The sequence below is a fragment of the Prunus avium genome, chromosome 6 (assembly GCF_965620075.1).
Source record: "Prunus avium chromosome 6, drPruAviu1.hap1.1, whole genome shotgun sequence".
Lineage (NCBI taxonomy): Eukaryota > Viridiplantae > Streptophyta > Magnoliopsida > Rosales > Rosaceae > Prunus > Prunus avium.
In genome coordinates this window covers 30,591,230-30,613,354 of record NC_142289.1, presented here as the reverse complement: position 1 = coordinate 30,613,354, position 22,125 = coordinate 30,591,230, and the positions used below count along the sequence as shown (strand labels likewise).

Sequence of the window (22,125 nt, the reverse complement as noted above, 5' to 3'; positions counted from 1 at the left end):
ATATATGGAGGTGTACAAAATAGGTAACCTTCAAAATCGAAACAGTGTGTGTGCCATGTAAGGCAATTAGCCACTGCTTCTAGACTGTACAATATTACACCTCACAATATACAGCAGGGCCAAAGACCCGGGTTGCTACACATAATAACTACACCTAGTAGCTCTAGCAAAAAGGCAGGAATTTCCAGCAAAGCATCGACGTCTGCATCTTCATATAAACGAGTTCCTGACATAATTAATGAGCACAGTGAATTCCCAAGTCCTAAGTCCACACTGAACTAAATTCACAAACATGAAGACATATACCTCATACATATGCCTCCCCCCTTAAACCCTCTATTGCAAGCTTCAGTCTGTAATATTTGGTCTTCAAAGGGTCAATTGTATGCAACGAAATCCCAGCACTCAGATGCTCCAAGAATTTTACGGTCAGGATTCCGCAAGACGCACTGTCAAGCCAATAAGCTGGGAAATTAGAACTGCATTTATGTAAAATAGTTTCTAAACTCCACTAAATTAACAAACCTTACCCATCTCGTTGTTGTGGCACATCTCCAATGGTGCAAAGTGAGAATGCCGTAAAGCTTGACATCTGCAGCCCCCTTTGCTTCACCTCTTCAAGCTCAGAAGCTTCATAAAACTTCATATTGTACAGCACTTGTGCCAGCGTCTCGGAAATAGGGCGAAGCAGTCCAACCAGCTTCTTTGTGGTGGTAAAATCAGAGTACGAGTCATACACAGTTGCAGTATGATTGACGAAATCAAGTTCGATTGCAACCCAGTGGGACAATTGCAGATTATATGGAAAATAGACCTTCCTAACTTTTGTCCAAGCTTGGCCATACCCGTGTTGCCACGTACCGCGCACATAGTGATGTATATTGTTCAGCTTGCTGGGTGTAAGGTCACTGATGTTTTCAGCAGCTGCCTTCTTCGCTCGACGTGTCTTGCCAGTCGCTTTGACCGGCTCTAGAAATTGCTGCACACATTGAAATGAAGCCATATTACATAATGACAATCAAAAGAAAATGAAGCAGTGAATGTTAAATGGTAACATGTTTACCTGCAAGCAACAATCTGCCGTTGTCCACTGAGTTCCAAATACCAACGGATGCGCGAGTTGCCTTTTCCGGATCAGAAAGGTTGCCATGTCCAAGTGCTGAAAGTTCACGTATATAATATCAGCCCAATTTCATACAACTTTACACTTAATAAAGGTTAGAAAACAATTGAAGTCTCGTAATAAAGTAGAGAATTGTGTATTCTTACCCTTGAGCTAATCCATTCCGTATCATCGATCAGTTTGTAGAAAAAATCAGCGCCCACCGAACATGACTCCAGCTGCACCTCCGCACTACAAGAGGCAAAAACGTAAATTCCCGATCAGAACTTAGGTGGTAACAGTTTTCACAACATATATAAAATAATATTGTCCCATTTAAAATAACAGTTTTCAAAACTTAGGCAAATACGTAAATTCCCATTTCAAATCATTTATATTGTAAAATAATAGGCGTACACATGCTGTCAAATTATACTATAAGCACATTCGGCCGTGAGCAATCAATAACGTGGCCGTCATGCGGAGGCCCTACGGGCATAAGTTGAAATCCGGCTACAGTCCGGCTACAATGAGGGAGTTATATATGGCCCTTACGTCAGACAAATATAGAATTTACTTATATGTAGCAATTAGGTGAGACAAATATAGAATTGTTGCTAAGTAGGAAGCTACTTCACTGGGGAGTGGAATAATTTTGCCTCAATTGTAACAAAACTTTCAAATTCTACATATAAATATGAAGAAACATGATAAAACAGGAAACAAAAAACTTGTTAGATTTTATCTCCATGCCAATCATCTTGACTTTATTTGTCTCCATTTTTGTCCCCTTGAGCACCAATTGAGAATTCTTAGGTAAACTACTTATCTCTATTTGTTTCTCCACTTGAAATTGTAACGACAACCAAGCAATTGTATTTGTCTTCTATTTCAACTCTGTTTTTCTTCACTTCAAATGTGACCATAAGTTCAATTCTTTGTTCGAGTAATAATTTGTTTTAGATTAAGAAACTCTTTGAACACATAACCATAATCCAAGAGGTAACTGCCATATACAGTTTAAAAACATCCTCGACTGCATTAATATTTTTTGTTATCAATAGAAACGTTTTATTGATAATCAAGAGGAAAAAACATCGATTAAACAATGAAAAGGAAAACTCCAGAACAACTAAAGAAAATCTAGGCAGCTATGACTGAAGATAAAACTATAGGAAGAAAACAAGACTTTAGGTAACATCATCTTAAGACAGCAGCCATGTCTCTCAAGATTATAGAGTAATGATAATCCTTCAACTGCCTAGAACCCGATGCCCAAAGAGAAGCCCGGAATTTAACTCTATCCCATAACTCCTCAGCCCTTACTCCTAATTGACCCTGACAAAATCTTCGATTGCGCTCCATCCAAATGTTCCAGATCCTCGACTGCATTAATATCACTGAGGAAAGACACTAGCAGAGTCGAGGAACATGAGGAACATAACATGGAGGAGAAGACCATATGCCATGGGCGGAAGGAGCCGCTATTACAACCCCTTCTAAATCTCTTTTATTGTCTTCTTTTGAGTCTAAATGTTATAATAATAAACTACAATTCAAAATTTCTTAGTACCTATATTTAACAAAATACATTTAACAGCAGCAGTCAATATTTGTTTGCTTTAACAAAGTGTGAATTTTGTTCATCACAAATATACACATGTATATTAAAGCAAACTTGGTAATTCTCTCATTTCTATATCAGCACATACTAGCATAACATGAAGATTGGATTTTGAAGGTAAAGAATCCTAACCTGATCTCATTTTTCCACCCAATGCAAAACTCCATTACTGCCTTCACATGTTCAATGGGAAGGGGTTTTGATGGATCAAAACATGGCGGGGTTTCAGTCGCATCCAACACACTCATCATCCTCTTCTTCCTCAACGGATCAGTAAATGGACTACACAAAGTGTGGGACGGACGCTTCTGTCTACAGCCTTTACCTTTCTCTTCTTTTGTTTCAACACTTTTAGACCCTTCTCCATCACCAGCCATACTCACTTTGGGTATACTTGGAGGATTGATCGGACCTCCCGATGCCATACTATCACTTATTTTCCAATCTTCTAACAACAACATCAGTCTTTTGCAAATTTCTTCACACCCGGCCACATCTTCCGGGGTAGGCAGCTTCTCGAGAAGTGCATGCTCAGCTGCTTCATGCACTTCTAAGTGAGGAACGGAAGTCACCATTTGTGCCTCTTCGACTACCAAGGCTGCGGATGGTTCGGCTCCATCACCGGGGCTTTTTGTTTCCATTGCTGCCGGTTCTATATGCGGACTACCATAGTCATGTAATGGTCCTTCATTCATATGAGGACTACGGAGGTCCTCATGTCCTTCCCCACCCTCATTCAACCCACTATTCATTTTTTTCAGCTGCTCTATCTCCCCCTTGAAATACTGTTCCATGGAAGCTAGGGTCTTGCCAAAAGCCTCCACTGACTTTTTATATTTTGTAGACTCTGTTTCACGTTTCAAGGACTCCGTCCGTACAATTTCTTCCAACTGATGCACTCTCTTGCGAAGTCCTCGATTCGAATCGGCTACTTTGGCCAATTCATCCTTTGTCCTTTCAAACTCACGCTTCAAAAAGCGTAAATCAGTGGACGCGATTTTACCCTGCATTAAGTTATAACGCAAATGTTACAATATTTCAAAAATATTTCCCATCAACAGCAGTGTTTTTCCTATTGTATTATGACGTATATATTGGAAAAAATGTAATGCTTGCCTTAGAAGACGATGGACGGCTAGCAGTTTCAGCAATGTCCTCGTCTTTTTCTTGCACAGAGGGAGAAGTGCTGGTTTTCGGTTCTTCGTCATCGCCAAACAACTCAACAACTTCTTCAGTGTCGTCGACATCGTCACCCCAACTCTAATACGGCTGCTGCTTCTCAATTACAGATGGGCGGAGAGGTTGCACATCAACCTGCAATTTAGAGAGACAAAAAACATATTATTAAACCTATAATTTGAATCAGAAGCATAACATTAGTATTATAAACAGAACTAACCTCTGCATTTTCAAAGACTTGACTCATTACTTCGTGAAAACGAGGCAAACTATTGATTCTCCATTGTACTATACGAGGGACTTGGGCATTTTGTTCACGCACAACGATATGCAATGCAGCGAATGCTGGAAACACCTCAAAAGCCCATATCTGTTTTCAAGAAAAATATATCAATCACTATAAACAAAGTAAATGGAACTTATACATAAACGGATATTTCCTCACCTGAAGTGCAAAGCCAAATCCTTTTATGTGGTACTCCCTTGGTCTACCACTTGCCATTGTCTTGGATTGCTTTGCTGATTTTTGGGTTTTTAAGGCTTTCTGGGGCACTTTGACTCGCTGGTACTCTGCGCACAGTGCCCTCAACAATGACGAATTTGTCTTGGCATATGACACAGCACCCACGGATACTTCTGGAAGTCTTCAACATCTTCGGCCAATTTCAAGTAGCGCATGTCAATGTTGACATGCTTTTCACTGCCCAACAGCACAAAAATAGCGAAATATAACAGCCCAAACTTGAAGACGTCCTCCTCATCACCGCAGTCGATGAAGGCTTGTTCGAGTTCGGAAAGGCTGACCGTTTTATTGTTGCAGAAATACTTCTTCTTCAATGAGCAGTTGTCATTAGTTGCAGTCGGAATGAAGGGAAGCTTTCCAAACTGCAGCCCTGTGATGACGCAAAACTGCTGCGCTGTGAACTGTATGACCTTGTTGCCAACGATGAATTTGATCCCGTTGACTTGAGAAACTGTCCTCGGGTCTGCCTTTCTCAACAACAAGCCATGGATAATTTGTGTTGTCCACTTCAGGTCCTCAATTACTAACAAATGGCCAAAACAACTGTCCTTGAACCTTTGTAACTGCTGCCCACTAAATTTGTCCTTAATTGTACAGATCGCTGTTTTTGTATGGGAAAGGGTCAACGCCTTTCCCTAGATTTTTTCATCCGCAGCAATCATCAACTTTGCTTTCGAGACCATATTTCCCTACACACCACCATTATACAAATAATTTCAAGCCTTTTAAATATACACAATTACAAGCAATAAACACACAATACAGATGCATCTCATGGCAATATGCACTAGATATATCAGTGATAAACCTACAATACAGCCCCAATAGAACTTTATATGCATTTCATGTTTGTTCACCAATGGCCCATGACAGAAAAAATACACATTCATTGTGGAATCAACCCTTATCTTTTCTCTCCACAAGTCTTGCTCTTATATTTTCCCATTTCCTTCTCTTATATTTTCCAATTTCCTTATGTTACATTTTCTGTCCACAAGCCGTGCTCTTATATTTTCCCACGTCCTTCTCTTATATTTTATCTTCAAAAGGCTTCCTACAAAAGTTTTTCCCATTTCATACACCTACAAGTGCAAAAAATGGGAAAAACTTTTGACTACAAAGTAACTACGGAGTGAAGTGAAGTGAAGCCTATCGTCCAATTTGACACAGGGGGGTAATAATGACACATTGTGCAGAAAAACATCATTTTATTTGAAACAAACAATGTAATTCATAAGCAGTGAACAGTGTGGATATCAAAGATAATTTAATCCCAATTGCCATTAGTTAAACCTCAAACTAAATATGTTGTGTATTCCAGGTTGATTCAGACATTGTTACATGTCAATAAATCAAGAAGTTGCGTTACGTAACCACAAAAAGCATGCTGAGAAATGAGAGGCATCACAAAAAACAGAAATCTAACCTCAAGGAGTCTGACAACAAAATATTTTATGTAGTCCCGTCCGCTATTCTTTACAATATTCTCCAAAAGATAAAGTTATGGTGACTTCTGCTCACTAGAAACCTGCAAATTCGTTTCTAAAATTAGATACGAAACACTAGTTACATCCAATATTGTTTGAACAAATAAGTCACTGATAAACCAACGGCCTAACACGAAAATGCTTCCCGAATGAGAAGGGAAATGGGAAGGAGCTGCTATTTCAGTATAGGCTCTTCAAATCCATTTAAAAGATAGCACAAGCAACACATCTGCAGGTACTGTAACTTCTAAACTAGCCCATTGTGCACCAAAAACTAATATACATCCCCGCATATGGTTCTTTGCCCTTTGTTTACACATTCAATATTCATCCCCAAACTGAAATTCCAAATAATCACAACAGAATATGAAAAACAAAGATAACTTATCCATATCCAATATGCAACCCTGAACCCTGAAAAACCCCTAAACCCTATACCCATTTCAGAGAACTCACTAAACCAATTTCAGAGAAAGCCCTAAACCCTAAACCAATTTCAAACAAACCCATAAACCCTAAGCCGTAAGAAAATGTCGATCAACAGTACCTGGTTCAGGTAATCGATGGCATGCATCTTCAATTAACGGATTCCGCTGGCAGAGGAAGAGAGAAGAGAGAGTGAGACCTCAGCGACCAGAGACTGAGAGCGCGAGAGACGGAGCCAAACAGAGACGGAGCGAGACGGAGCCAAAGAGAGACCTGATCGCGAGAGGTGATTTACAGAAAAAGTGTTAGCTGAGCAATAAGTGTACAATAATTTTATATTTATAGATGTTAGTTGTAAAAAAATTGGGAGCCGGTGGTATTTTTAATTGAGATTATAATTTTGGTGGTATATACCGCTATTTCCCATTTTTTTTTTAGAAATAGTATAGCCGTTCGGCTGTACTCTTTACATAGATACAGTGATTTTTAAAAAAAATTGTTTTTCCCCTAGTTTTGTTTATCGATAGTTTAGAGCATTAACCAATGCTATTAGAAGATTAACCAAGCCTCTATTGTCTCCTTTGGAGGTTTTTACTTTTCCAGAGTTATTACCCGGACAAAGAATGTAGCTTTATCACGTTTTTTTTTTTTTTGGTCATCACTTTAATGCCCTGCTTAGTTACAAGCCCATGCTACTAGGCTCAGCCTTTATCACGTTTAATACTTGCATTTTATACGTACGTACTTATTTCTCATGTTTAATACACTTGGTTTTCACAAAATACAAACAAAATGCATGTGTTATACACATAATTTTAGCATATGATTGAATAAAAATAATTTATATTAAAAAATTTAAATCTAGAAAGTATGAATATGAAAACAGGGAAATTAATATCATAGAGTATAAACAAACGAAACTAGAAGGGTCCTTTTCTTGTAAGGGTTTTTAAATAAATAGTATAGCCGCGCGGCTATACTAGGCTATACTAATTTTTACACATGGGCACTAATCTTTAGAAGGGCGCTAGGCGGTTTTTTTTTTTTTTTTTTGGTGAGTAGTACAGCCGGTCGGCTATACTCTGTGACTTTTGTAATTTTTTTTTAAATAGTATAGCCGTGCGGCTGTACGCGATTGTCACCTTTGGAGTTTGTAAGGTTTTTATTTGGACCTTTATTGTATTTTGGCTCTTCTCTTAAACCAACAAAACCCTTGTAATATTAATTAGATTCTAGGTTAGAATCAGTATGGGTTGAAGGGCTTCCAAGTCTCCTTGTTGCAGTTCAAAAGGTAAAATCATATGCATAGATCACTTGGATTAATACATTCTCACTTGTATTAATCCAGTCTGTTTTCAGTTGCCATTATGCGTCAGTCTTTTACTGCTTTGACAGATTTCTTAATTCTTCCCTTCCTAAAATCTGACAAAACACTTGAGATTATTTTATTTACTCTCAAACAGTTTTTGCTTTCTAGAAAGCATATCATTTGTTTTCTAACCTATACCCATCTTGGCTTTACAAAATGTCTTCTTGTCTACCAACTTTTAAAAGTGATGGGACTTATGTTATTCTTTTCAATAGCCACTTACGGCCATGGGTTGCATTTAATTATGAGTTTCCTCCTTACTCTCTTTGGAAGAGTCCACCGAATGTTCAAATCCTTCTTCACCTTTGAAACTTTTTATATGTGGTTGGCTTTGGTGTTATCCTCATTCATTACATCAACTTGGCCTTTTTTATTTCTTCTCATCAAAGCATGCGGGTCCTTATTCCAAAACTCATCAACATTGATGACTTTTCTTATTAAAAGCATGTAAGATAAACTTTCTCTACTTCTAAGAAACATGCGGCTCCTTGTCCCAAAACTCATCAAGTTGATGACTTGTTTTATTTCTTTTATCCCTTGAAACTGGTTTTCAAGAGAGATATTCTTTTATTCCTTGTGGATGTTTTTACTCCCAACGGTTACATGAGCATGGGGTAATCTATTGAATCTGATCTTGTGCTCATTGGATGGGGAAATTATTTTTAATCCTTCCTTCTTCTCCTTGAGCAGTCCACCGTGAGGTGTTTTATGTCTTCTCCATCCATCCTTGTCTGCGGCTGTTTCTAGTCTATATACTCATGTCCTTGTCTGCAGAAAACTGAACTCATTTATTTTTAGAAACTCTTCTGCATCTCACTTTGTCCTTGCCTAGCAGAATCGTTTCAAAGGTTTTTGAAAAAACTTCTTATGTGCCTCTGAGCATTCAAGAACCTATTTACTGGTTCAGCCACACTTGAACACTTGAGGGCTATGTGGATGATTGCATACACATAAACACTTCCCCAAGTTGAGTTATACTCCTTACGGCTGAATGTTTTTCATTGTTTGAGTTCATTATTATTTGTTCAACTAGTATATGTTACTTGTGAGTATATGTTTGATTATATACCTATAGCTTTCTCCAAGTAAACACTTACAAGATTTCGGTTGAACATTTGTTTTTTTTCATTGGTGTTTTGTTGAATTAAACTATATGCTTCAAGTTCATTACCTCTAGTTTAATCATCACAACACTTAGGTTTCATTTGTCTAGCTCAATCATACTTTGTGATTGAGATAGATGAATATGTGAAACCATAACTCACTTCATACATCAAACTACATGCAACTTGAGCTTGGTGCTCTTGAGAGGATTTGCTGCTAAGAGATAAAGAAATGGTGCTTGCTGAAAGGTTGATTGAAGCTGCCTATATGTGATAGATTGAGTTAAGTCTTCCTTCATTTCTTGTATTTCTTAATGAGTGGATTGGATCTCTCCTAGCTTGGTGCTCCCAGTTTTTTACCCTTTTGGGTTTTCTGGGTCAACAATTCTCGTGTGTTATTTACTTTCCGCTGTTAATTGTTTTAACTCTTAACCACGAAATTGATTGTATGTGTGCTTGTATGACTTAACAGAACCTGATTTTTAATTTGGTAGGTCTTTGACCTCTAGCCTACTTCACCCCCCCTCTGTAAGCTTTTAGAGCTTAGGGCTGGTTTTACGTTTTTTACTTTTCCAGAGTTATTACCCGAACAAAGAATGTAACATTTTCACGTTTACTACTCGCATTTTATACGTACGTACTTATTTTTCATGTTTAATACACTTGGTTTTTACAAAATACACATAAAATTCAAGTATTATGCACATAATTTTAGCATATGAGGGAATAAAAATAATTTAAGTTAAAAAATTTAAATACAGAAAGTATATATATGAAAACCGGGAAATTAATATCACAAAGTACGAACAAACGAAACTAGAAGGGTCCATTTCTTATAAGGTTTTTGGGTTATTCGCAGCAATGGTCCCTCAACTATACCCGTAGTTACACTTTGGTCTACCAATTCAATTATTAGTTGCGGGGGTCACTCAACTCTGTGTTCCGTTGCACCAGTAGTCCTTCCGTCAACTCTGTGACATTTTCCGTTTAAAATAATGACGTGGCAAGCATCTTAGAGCACGAGTGATGGGCAAATGTGACTTTTTGCTTATTTAATACGAATCTTTTGCTTTTGAAGAGAACGAAAGGTTCAAACCCAAAAAAAAAAAAAAAAAAAAAAAAAAGAGAACGAAAGGACGATAGAAATGGCAGTCTGAGCAAAAGGGAAAAATCGCGAAGGTAGAGAATATAGGGTTTTCAAATCGAGAGGTATTTGACTTAAGTAGCGAAGGATTTAGAGTTTAAAAAGTGATAAAGTACAAATCTAGGATTTGAGTTTCGTGAAAATCACAGAGAAAAGAGTCAAGTCTATGATCGGTTCATAATTGTATATCATTTTGTACCCTTCTAGCTTATGATTTGGTTATGTTTTTGAGTTAAACTTGTGCTTTTAATCCTTTTTGTGTTTATCTTTCAGCTTTAGGTAACAATGATGGCTTTGGATAGGAAATGATGCAATCCATGCATGTTAGGGCCTGATTTGGGTGAATGGAAGAAGAGCTTAAAGACAAACTAATTTTGGCTACAGCCCATTTCCAGCCCAGTTTCGTAGGTCAATTTCTTGGCCTTGGATCAGCATTCTCTGGGGCTCGGATGAGGTGAAGATATTCATGAAACTTGTTCCAATGGGTGTCTACTACAACATATCCAAATTTCAGCCCAATTGAACATATCTGGAGTCCTTAGCCCATCCAACATTGAACCCTGCTCAGGAGGATTTGCAGCTGCCAGTTTTGAGCCTTGTCTCCTCCTTTAAGCCATGTGCCTCACCCATGCTGCAACTGACTTTGGATCCAACATAATGAGTGAAGTGGGGAGGCATTCCAGCTATGAAATTCTAAAGGAGCAAGTTGGTACATGCTGGAGTTATTATAGAGAAAGCATGTGCATGCATGTAAAGCAAAGAAATGAAATGAAGTCAATTCCAGTCTCTGTTCGGCAGCCAACTTTCAAGGGCCAAAACGCATACTTATACTGCTCCGATGGGAATACTTTCTTCATAGAAGTTGTTCCAATGGGTGTCTACTATAACATATCCAAATTTGAGCCCCATTGGACAAGTTTTGAAACCTCTGGCCTTCCTACACCAAGTCTGATTCAGAAGACTCGTTTTTTCAACAACCAAAAGAAGACCACATGGGTTGGCAGCAAAAGGCAGCCACAATTGATCACCTTTGATCCCATGTGAAGAAAGCTTGAGGTGTAGCAAAAGAAGTATGGGATGAGATTGATTCCAACCACACTAACATAGACAAGATGAAGTGTGAGTTATGGGTTGTATTAAAAGAGGAATGGTGGTGTTGGATTTCATCATGTTGTTCCTCCCTCTTAGCCCTATAAATAGAGAAGCCTTCAAGCTTCAAAACACACCCCAAGGGGGGGAGCTCTCAAACACTTCTCTAGAGCTCCCTTCCCTTCTCTCCCTCAAATTCTCTTAGTTTCCTTTCTAGTTTTCAATTGTTGTAATGAAATATTTGTGCTGAAATTCTCCTTAAGTTTTTCAAGTTCTACTTTACTTTTATTTGTAATGTACATTCTTTCTTAAGTATTCAAGTTTAATTAGTTTCCAAGTTTCAATTATGATTTTTGTTCTTATTCATTATGCTTATAAGTTAATATGCTAGTTTGAATGATTGATCACCATTTAGGCTTGCATGTTAGCTATCTTGGTTTGAATTAAGAGTAGACACCATGCTTTAATTCGAATTGAACTATGAATAGGAAGAGTATGTATGGACATTCGACAACAGGGATTAGATACATGCTTGGTTGTTTAAATTGTTCTTCTATGCTTAATGGGTTCCTAATGCTTAGTTTTAGGTTAGACAACAAATGATCAAATTAGGGAATTAGGAACACAAGGTTATGACCAAACATCATGGCTTAATCATACTTTAGCTAGAATCAATCCGTTAATCTAATTGAACTTGGGAACTTATTTGCTTGAGTTATTTCATTCTTTCTTGTTTTATTTATTTTCTTTTTTTCATTTCTATTTTGTGTAGGGGAAACAAATTGGATCATTCAATCACCAATCCTCGTGGGATCGACCTCGCACTTACATATGCTATACTACCAAACGGGTCGTGCACTTGCGAGTATCACAAGTTGAGGATGCAGCTGAATCTATTTTGGTGCAGCTGAATCGACGCAACAGTCTACTGTGTGTGGAGGCTTCTTCAAATGGAGACAATTTTTCGGTGGTCTGGAGAACCCCCCAAGTATGGTAAGTTACTATAACCTAAATATTCCTTCTTCATTTGATATTGGTTTATATTCAGTTTGCAAATGTGTGGTCCTCCTGTTGACAATGAAGTTTTGGCTTTAAGGTTGAAAAAAATTGTAGTTGGAGTCTTTATTATTGTCTGTGGTCCCATTTTTGTCGGTTTGTCATGGAAGTGATTTCACACTTTTTGCACATGCCTGCACTAACTGTGTATTCATTGCTGACTTTGAGCATACCTTTGTGTAATGTGATAGATAAAGCAGAGCTGTGTACTCTTGAACTCCACCACTTTGGTCTGTTGGATAATGGCATGTATAAGGGAGGCAAAGTATGCTATGTTGACATCTGTATTCATGACTATCTGTCATTATTGGATTTAAAGAAAATTGGGATAGATCTTGGGTACAAAGTTGATATAACACAAAGGGTTACAGACTTAAAAGTTTACTATAAGGGGCCTGCAAAAAGAGGTCAGCATGCTGTGAATGAGGTTGTAAATGATAGTTGCATTCCAAGGTTGGTTGGGAGCATTTCATTAGATCAGGTTTTGGTGTTGTATTACCATGATCCTACTCATAACAACGAGCTAGAGAGTGTAGATGAAAAGCAAGAACAACATAGTGAAACTGAAATTGGCAATGAAGAGGAAGAGGAGGAAAAAGAGGATGTTATTGTTGACAGTGATTATGAAGTAAGTGAAGAAGAAAATGGTAATTAAGAGGCTACATATGTTCACGATGCACCTCCTGTTGAAGAGGCTGCATGTTTTGAAGAGATGAAGGAAATGCCTATTAATGAAGCTACAGGGCAGATATCAGATGATGGTGAAGATAGTGATCGACTTCCTTCTGATGGTGATAGCTCTGGTGGTGAGGAAGATGGTCGAAAAAAGACAAGCAAGAGGAAATGGAAGATGCCAGCTTTTAAACAGTTTAGGAAAGAAACTGATTTGAGAAATCCAGAGTTTAGAATTGGAATGCAATTTGGCAATAAGGAAGAACTAAAGGAAGCTATTAGGGAGTATGCAATTGTGCAAGGGAGGAAGGTCAAATTGGTGAGGAATGATAATAGAAGGATTCAAGCAAAGTGTGTAGGTCACACGAGATGCCCATTTATTATGTTTGCTTCTAAGATAGATAGAGATGAGCAGACATTTGCCATAAAGACTCTCTCCTTAGAGCACGAGTGTACTAGAGTGGACAAACTAAAATATACTAATTCAAGGTGGCTGTCAATAAGGTTTGCTGACAAGATTAGGAAAAATCCTGAGTGGGATGTAGGGGCATTCCAGTCTGAGGTATTGGAAAAGTACCATATGAATGTTTCAAGGCATCAGATTTATAGACCAAAGAGCTTGTCCAAGGTGATCATTGAAGGAAGCTATGTGGAGCAATATGCGAGGCTATGGGACTATGCAGAAAAATTGAAGAAGGCTAAAAAGGGCAGCACTGTGATTATAAAGAATAAGATGAATGGTGATGTACCTGTGTTTCAAAGAATTTATGTATGTTTGGAAGCTTGTAAGAGGGGATTTTTGGCAGGATGTAGACCTCTCATTGGTATAGATGGATGCCATTTAAAGGGACCTTACACAGGGCAAGTTTTAACAGCCGTTGGTGTTGATGGGAATAATGGAATGTACCCAGTTGCTTATGCTGTTGTAGAGGTGGAATCAAAAAGTAGTTGGATTTGGTTCCTTGAACTTTTGATTGCAGACTTAAAAATTGAGAATGGGAAAGCTTGGGTGTTTATAAGTGACAAGCAAAAAGGTATAATACCTGCAATTGAGACATTGCTTCCAACAGCTGAGCACAGAATGTGTGTTAGGCATATCTACAGCAACTTCAGGACAGAGCATGCTGGACTTGCATTGAAAAACATTCTCTGGGCTGCGGCAAGAGCAACTACCATTCCCTGGTATGAAGCAGAAATGGAGAAGATGAAACAGCAAGATGAAGGGGCGTGGAAGTGGCTTATCAAAAGACTAGCCAAAAATTGGAGTCGATCTCATTTTGAGCCGGATTCTAAGTGTGATCTGTTGTTGAACAACCTCTGTGAATCCTTTAACTCTTGCATTTTAGATTCAAGAGACAAGTCTATCTTAACATGTCTTGAAAGGATTAGAGTTTATATCATGTTAAGAATGGCTAATAGAAGGATTGCTTGTACGGTTTGGAGACATCCAGTTGGGCCTAGGATTTTCAAGATCATTGAGAAGAACAAGTTGGGAGCTAGTCAATGCATTCCTAGATTAGCAGGTGAGAGCAAATACCAAGTGAGCCATATGTATGGGGGAGAGTATGTAGTGGATCTAAAAGCCAAGACTTGTTCTTGTAGAAGATGGGATTTGTGTGGGATCCCATGTTCTCATGCTATTTCTTGTATATTTCAAAAGGAGGCCAATGTGTTTGACTATGCACATGACTATTATAAGAAAGAAGCCTATCTGAGTTCATATGAACCTATGGTACATCCAATACCATCCATGGACCAGTGGCAGAGAACAAATTGGCCTCCAATTAAACCTCCTCCATATAAGAAGCAACCTGGAAGACCCAAGAAATCAAGGAACAAAGAACCAGCTGAGGTCGAAGTACCTGCTCCAGTTCCTCCAAACCCTTTGCCCCCATTTTACAATCCACCACCTACTAAGTTGAGAAGGATTTATGTAAAGGTAAGATGCTCTGTTTGTGGCCAGGAGGGACATAATAAGACACGGCATGAGAACCAAGGGGCAGCTCAGGTATTTAGGCCCTTCCTAATTTCTTTTTGTTCTGTAGGCCTAACTAAGGAACATTTTACCCTGCTTTTTGTTATTGTTTAGTTTATTTATATAATTTTTTATTTGTATTTTAGGCCCAGCCTAATCAGCCCAGCCTAACTATAGGCAGAGGGAGAGGTAGAGGTACTACTACAGGAAGAGGGAGTGGAAATGAGAGAGGACAAATGCCAATTGGAACTGGAAATGGAGGAGGAAATGTAAGTGACAACTCTGTCAAATTTAATTCTTGTACTTTGGTTAGTTAATATGGTTCCATTTTATTTTAGGTTGGAAATGGGACAACAGAAATGCCAAACAAGCCATCGTCATCACAACCACTCCCATCATCACAGCCACTCTCTTATACTGGAGCTACATCATCATCATCACAGCCACCCAACATTGTTGAGGTTGCCTCACAACCATCAAAGTCTCCTGCTAAGAGATTCAAGTCTCCTGCCAACAGAGTCAAGTCTCCTACCAAGAGATTCAAGTCTCCTGCCAAGAAGCTTAGACCATGGATGTGGTGAAGAAAACTAGGAGGATATGTTTTTTGAACTAGATGGATGTGTTTTTTGAACTAGTTGGATGTGTTTTGTCAACATGTTAGTTATGAATGGTTTGTTGGATGTGGTTTTTGAGTCTTTGGGCTGGAACTTAGTGTGGATGTTTTGTATTTGGTACATTTTGTGGATGTTTTGTATTCGGTACATTTTGGAACCTGAACTGGGTGTTTATGTTCTTCTATATTTATGCTTGTGTTTCACTTGAAACTTGATTTGGTAGATTTTGAAACCTGTAACTGGTTGTTATATATGCTGAAGAAATTGTTTTATATTTCTCACACCTCTTGATCGACACCCACTACTTTTTGTCCAGCTTTTCTATATTTGTTCACCAACACCAATATGCCCTCTCATCAACAAACTGAAACTGAAATTTGTCCACCAAACTGAAACCAATATGCCCTCTCACCAACACCAATATGTCCACCAAACTGAAACTGAAATTTCATTGCAAAATAAACTACATATCGGTTACATTTCCACCAAATTGATCATACGCTTTTTAGAGTTTCCACCAGGAAATGTCAACCAATTGCTCAAGATACAAAGCATCATCATAATCACCAAAAACCCAAGACCCATTGACAGAAATGAAACCCCCCAAATCCGATTCTCTCTTGGTCGTTGGCCCATTCTGTTCTCCTCCAATACTCTTTTCTGCTTGCCTAATTCTCCAACTTTGTACTCCAATTCCTTATTTTCTCTCTCCACCATTTTCAGCTTATCTTCCACTTCTTTCTTCTGTTCTTCTATTAACTTTAGGTCCTCTTCCATTGCTCTCATTCTTCTCAGCAACCCAGGAATTAGTTCTTTTCCTCTTGCACAGGTCGTTGCGTCCAACCATTCCCAATGATGCCCATTTCCTCTGCTTCTCTGAAAAGTATGTTTTCTAACATCAAAGCTAAACCCATCAAGCAACAAAATCAAATTTCACAGATCCACTTACTTGACTCATCTCACAAGCCTCAAATCTTCTCCCAGGATTTAAATCAGTCCATGAAGTCCAGGTTTTGATATATCCCCCGCACCTGAATAGCTTCCTTGCACTAGGGCTCTGACTTGTTGATGAAGAGGAAATCTGCGACATCTTTGCGCATGCACTGTGTGGGCTTCGCCAGATTTCTTTGAATTTCCAAAAATTTCAACACATCTACTGTTTTTATGTGGATTTCATCGAATATAAATGGGAATTGGGGATTTATTTGGCGCCAGATTCGACATTTTTCGGAGGGAAGTTACTTTAGATGGGTTGGTGAACATTGTAGACTTGAAAAGACAAATTTACCCTTCAAATTGACGCCACGTTAGAGAGAATTGACGGAAGGACTACTGGTGCAACGGAACACAGAGTTGAGTGACCCCTGCAACTAATAATTGAATTGGTGGACCAAAGTGTAACTACGGGTATAGTTGAGGGACCATTGCTGCGAATAACCCAAGGTTTTTTAAATAAATAGTATAGCCGTTCGGCTATACTAGTTTTGACACATGGGCACAAATCGCTAGCCGGGCGCTAGGCGGCCCTTTTTCTTTTTGGTAAATCGTACGGCCGGGCGGCTATACTCTGTGACTTCTGTAAATTTTTTTTATAAACATTATAGCCGGGCGGCTGTACACTTTACATAGATACTGTGATTTTTTAAAAAAAATGTTTTCCCCTATTTTTGTTTATCGATAGTTTAGAGCATTATCCATTACTATTAGAAGATTAACCAAGTCTCTATTGTCCCATGTGGAGTTTTTTACTGTTCTAGCGTTATTACCCGGACAAAGAATATAGCATTATCACGTTTAATACTCGCATTTTATACGTACGTACCTATTTTTCATGTTTAATACACTTGATTTTTACAAAGTACACACAAAATTCATGTATTATGCACATAATTTTAGCGCATGAGGGAATAAAAATAATTTATGTTAAAAAATTTAAATCCAGAAAGTTTATATTTGAAAACTGGGAAATTAATATCATAAAGTATAAACAAACGAAACTAGAAGGGTCCTTCTCTTATAAGGTTTTTTTGAATAAACCGTATAGCCGGGCGGCTATACTTGTTTTTACACATGGGCACAAATCGCTAGGCGGGTGCTAGGCGGGCTTTTTTTTTTTTTGGGTAAATAGTACGGCCGGGCGGCTATACTCTGTGACTTTTGTAATTTTTTTTTAGAAATAGTATAGCCGTTCGGCTGTACTCTTTACATAGATACAGTGATTTTTTTTTTTAAATTGTTTTTCCCCTAGTTTTGTTTATCGATAGTTTAGAGCATTAACCAATGCTATTAGAAGATTAACCAAGCCTGTATTGTCTCCTTTGGAGTTTTTTACTTTTCCAGAGTTATTACCCGGACAAAGAATGTAGCTTTATCACGTTTAATACTTGCATTTTATACGTACGTACTTATTTCTCATGTTTAATACACTTGGTTTTCACAAAATACACACAAAATGCATGTGTTATACACATAATTTTAGCATATGATTGAATAAAAATAATTTATATTAAAAAATTTAAATCTAGAAAGTATGAATATGAAAACAGGGAAATTAATATCATAGAGTATAAACAAACGAAACTAGAAGGGTCCTTTTCTTGAAAGGTTTTTTAAATAAATAGTATAGCCGCGCGGCTATAGTAATTTTTACACAAGGGCACTAATCTTTAGAAGGGCGCTAGGCGGTTTTTTTTTTTGGGTGAGTAGTACAGCCGGTCGACTATACTCTGTGACTTTTGTAATTTTTTTTAAATAGTATTGCCGTGCGGCTGTACGCGATTGTCACCTTTGGAGTTTTTTACTTTTCCAGAGTTATTACCCGAACAAAGAATGTAACATTTTCACGTTTACTACTCGCATTTTATACGTACGTACCTGTTTTTCATGTTTAATACACTTGGTTTTTACAAAATACACACAAAATTCAAGTATTATGCACATAATTTTAGCATATGAGGGAATAAAAATAATTTCTGTTAAAAAATTTAAATCCAGAAAGTTTATATATGAAAACCGGGAAATTAATATCACAAAGTACAAACAAACGAAACTAGAAGGGTCCATTTCTTATAAGGTTTTTTAAATAAATAGTATAGCCGCTCGGCTATACTAGTTTTGACACATGGGCACAAATCGCTAGCCGGGCGCTAGGCGGCCCTTTTTCTTTTTGGTAAATCGTACGGCCGGGCGCCTATACTCTGTGACTTTTGTAATTTTTTTTTTATAAATAGTATAGCCGGTCGGCTGTACACTTTACATAGATACTGTGATTTTTAAAAAAAATTGTTTTCCCCCTATTTTTGTTTATCGATAGTTTAGAGCATTATCCATTACTATTAGAAGATTAACCAAGTCTCTATTGTCCCCTTTGGAGTTTTTTACTTTTCCAGTGTTATTACCCAGACAAAGAATATAGCATTATCACATTTAATACTCGCATTTTATACGTACATACCTATTTTTCATGTTTAATACACTTGATTTTTACAAAGTACACACAAAATTCATGTATTATGCACATAATTTTAGCACATGAGGGAATAAAAATAATTTATGTTAAAAAATTTAAATCCAGAAAGTTTATATTTGAAAACTGGGAAATTAATATCATAAAGTATAAACAAACGAAACTAGAAGGGTCCTTCACTTATAAGGTTTTTTTGAATAAACCGTATAGCCGGGCGGCTATACTTGTTTTTACACATGGGCACAAATCGCTAGGCGGGTGCTAGGCGGGCTTTTTTTTTTTGGGTAAATAGTACGGCCGGGCGGCTATACTCTGTGACTTTTGTAATTTTTTTTTTAGAAATAGTATAGCCGTTCGGCTGTATTCTTTACATAGATACAGTGATTTTTTTAAAAAAATTGTTTTTCCCCTAGTTTTGTTTATCGATAGTTTAGAGCATTAACCAATGCTATTAGAAGATTAACCAAGCCTGTATTATCTCCTTTGGAGTTTTTTACTTTTCCAGAGTTATTACCCGGACAAAGAATGTAGCTTTATCACGTTTAATACTTGCATTTTATACGTACGTACTTATTTCTCATGTTTAATACACTTGGTTTTCACAAAATACACACAAAATGCATGTGTTATACACATAATTTTAGCATATGATTGAATAAAAATAATTTATATTAAAAAATTTAAATCTAGAAAGTATGAATATGAAAACAGGGAAATTAATATCATAGAGTATAAACAAACGAAACTAGAAGGGTCCTTTTCTTGAAAGGTTTTTTAAATAAATAGTATTGCCGCGCGGCTATACTAATTTTTACACAAGGGCACTAATCTTTAGAAGGGCGCTAGGCGGTTTTTTTTTTTGGGTGAGTAGTACAGCCGGTCGGCTATACTCTGTGACTTTTGTAATTTTTTTTTAAATAGTATAGCCGTGCGGCTGTACGCGATTGTCACCTTTGGAGTTTTTTACTTTTCCAGAGTTATTACCCGAACAAAGAATGTAACATTTTCACGTTTACTACTCGCATTTTATACGTACGTACCTATTTTTCATGTTTAATACACTTGGTTTTTACAAAATACACACAAAATTCAAGTATTATGCACATAATTTTAGCATATGAGGGAATAAAAATAATTTCTGTTAAAAAATTTAAATCCAGAAAGTTTATATATGAAAACCGGGAAATTAATATCACAAAGTACAAACAAACGAAACTAGAAGGGTCCATTTCTTATAAGGTTTTTTAAATAAATAGTATAGCCGTTCGGCTATACTAGTTTTGACACATGGGCAGGGCGCTAGGCGGCCCTTTTTCTTTTTGGTAAATCCTACGGCCGGGCCCCTATACTCTGTGACTTTTGTAATTTTTTTTTATAAATAGTATAGCCGGTCGGCTGTACACTTTACATAGATACTGTGATTTTTTTAAAAAATTGTTTTCCCCCTATTTTTGTTTATCGATAGTTTAGAGCATTATCCATTACTATTAGAAGATGAACCAAGTCTCTATTGTCCCCTTTGGAGTTTTTTACTTTTCCAGAGTTATTACCCAGACAAAGAATATAGCATTATCACATTTAATACTCGCATTTTATACGTACGTACCTATTTTTCATGTTTAATACACTTGATTTTTACAAAGTACACACAAAATTCATGTATTATGCACATAATTTTAGCACATGAGGGAATAAAAATAATTTATGTTGAAAAATTTAAATCCAGAAAGTTTATATTTGAAAACTGGGAAATTAATATCATAAAGTATAAACAAACGAAACTAGAAGGGTCCTTCTCTTATAAGGGTTTTTTGAATAAACCGTATAGCCGGGCGGCTATACTTGTTTTTACACATGGGCACAAATTGCTAGGCGGGTGCTAGGCGGGCTTTTTTTTTTTGGTAAATAGTACGGCCGAGCGGCTATACTCTGTGACTTTTGTAATTTTTTTTTAGAAATAGTACAGACGTTCGGCTATACTCTTTACATAGATACAGTGATTTTTTTTAAAAATTGTTTTTCCCCTAGTTTTGTTTATCGATAGTTTAGAGCATTATCCAATGCTATTAGAAGATTAACCAAGCCTCTATTGTCTCCTTTGGAGGTTTTTACTTTTCCAGAGTTATTACCCGGACAAAGAATGTAGCTTTATCACGTTTAATACTTGCATTTTATACGTACGTACTTATTTCTCATGTTTAATACACCTGGTTTTCACAAAATACACACTAAATGCATGTGTTATACACATAATTTTAGCATATGATTGAATAAAAATAATTTATATTACAAAATTTAAATCTAGAAAGTATGAATATGAAAACAGGGAAATTAATATCATAGAGTAAACAAACGAAACTAGAAGGGTCCTTTTGTTGTAAGGGTTTTTAAATAAATAGTATAGCCGCGCGGCTATACTAATTTTTACACATGGGCACTAATCTTTAGGCGGGCGCTAGGCGGGTTTTTTTTTTTGGGTGATTAGTACAGCCGGTCGGCTATACTCTATGACTTTTGTAATTGTTTTTTTAAATAGTATAGCCGTGCGGCTGTACGCGATTGTCACCTTTGGAGTTTTTTACTTTTCCAGAGTTATTACCCGAACAAAGAATGTAACATTTTCACGTTTAATACTCTTATTTTATACGTACGTACTTATTTCTCATGTTTAATACACTTGGTTTTTACAAAATACACACAAAATTCATGTATTATGCACATAATTTTAGCATATGATTGAATAAAAATAATTTATATTAAAAAAATTTAATCTAGAAAGTATATATATGAAAACAAGGAAATTAATATCGTAAAGTATAAACAAACGAAACTAGAAGGGTCCTTTTCTTATAAGGTTTGTTAAATAAATAGTATAGCCGCGCGGCTATACTAGTTTTGACACATGGGCACTAATCGCTAGGCGGTCCCCTTTTTTTTTTTTGGTTAAACAGTACACCCGGTCGGCTATACTCTTGATATTTTTTTTAAATAAACAAGATACTGTGACTTTTGTAATTTTTTTTATAAATCGTATAGCCGTGTGGCTGTACTCTTTACATAGATACTGTGATTTTATTTACAAATTGTTTGTCCCCAATTTTTGTTTATCGATAGTTTAGAGCATTATTCCATTACTATTAGAAGATTAACCAAGTCTCTATTGTCTCCTTTGGAGTTTTTTACTTTTCTAGAGTTATTAACCGGATAAAGAATGTGGCATTTTCACGTTTAATACTCATATTTTAGGACTTGAACTGCCTAAGAATTGTGGAATGCATTTCGGGAGTAGAAGTACA

General features: G+C 37.0%; 1 protein-coding gene and 1 pseudogene across 1 annotated transcript; both read right to left on the bottom strand.

Moving 5' to 3' along the window:
* Window positions 1–307: 307 nt before the first annotated feature.
* LOC148294023 (uncharacterized) lies at window positions 308–3,502 on the bottom strand. Its single transcript, XM_088254175.1, has 5 exons — window positions 2,859–3,502; window positions 1,270–1,354; window positions 1,064–1,159; window positions 531–979; window positions 308–449 (listed from the first exon to the last, which is right to left on the bottom strand). Exons 1-5 carry the CDS (start codon window positions 3,476–3,478, stop codon window positions 308–310), a joined length of 1,392 nt encoding a protein of 463 aa, XP_088110301.1. The 5' UTR covers window positions 3,479–3,502.
* Window positions 3,503–3,986: 484 nt separating this feature from the next.
* LOC110750374 (uncharacterized) lies at window positions 3,987–5,111 on the bottom strand (annotated as a pseudogene).
* Between the last annotated feature and the right edge of the window lie 17,014 nt (window positions 5,112–22,125).

What these genes read in the sequence shown, in the direction of transcription:
- LOC148294023 (XM_088254175.1), bottom strand. Translation starts at nt 3,478, where the DNA reads ATGAATAGTGGGTTGAATGAGGGTGGGGAAGGACATGAGGACCTCCGT. An exon ending in CGGCAGATTGTTGCTTGCAG is followed by an intron (nt 980 to 1,063) that starts GTAAACATGTTA and finishes CAATGTGTGCAG; the next exon opens with CAATTTCTAGAGCCGGTCAA. An exon ending in GTGCCACAACAACGAGATGG is followed by an intron (nt 450 to 530) that starts GTAAGGTTTGTT and finishes TTGGCTTGACAG; the next exon opens with TGCGTCTTGCGGAATCCTGA.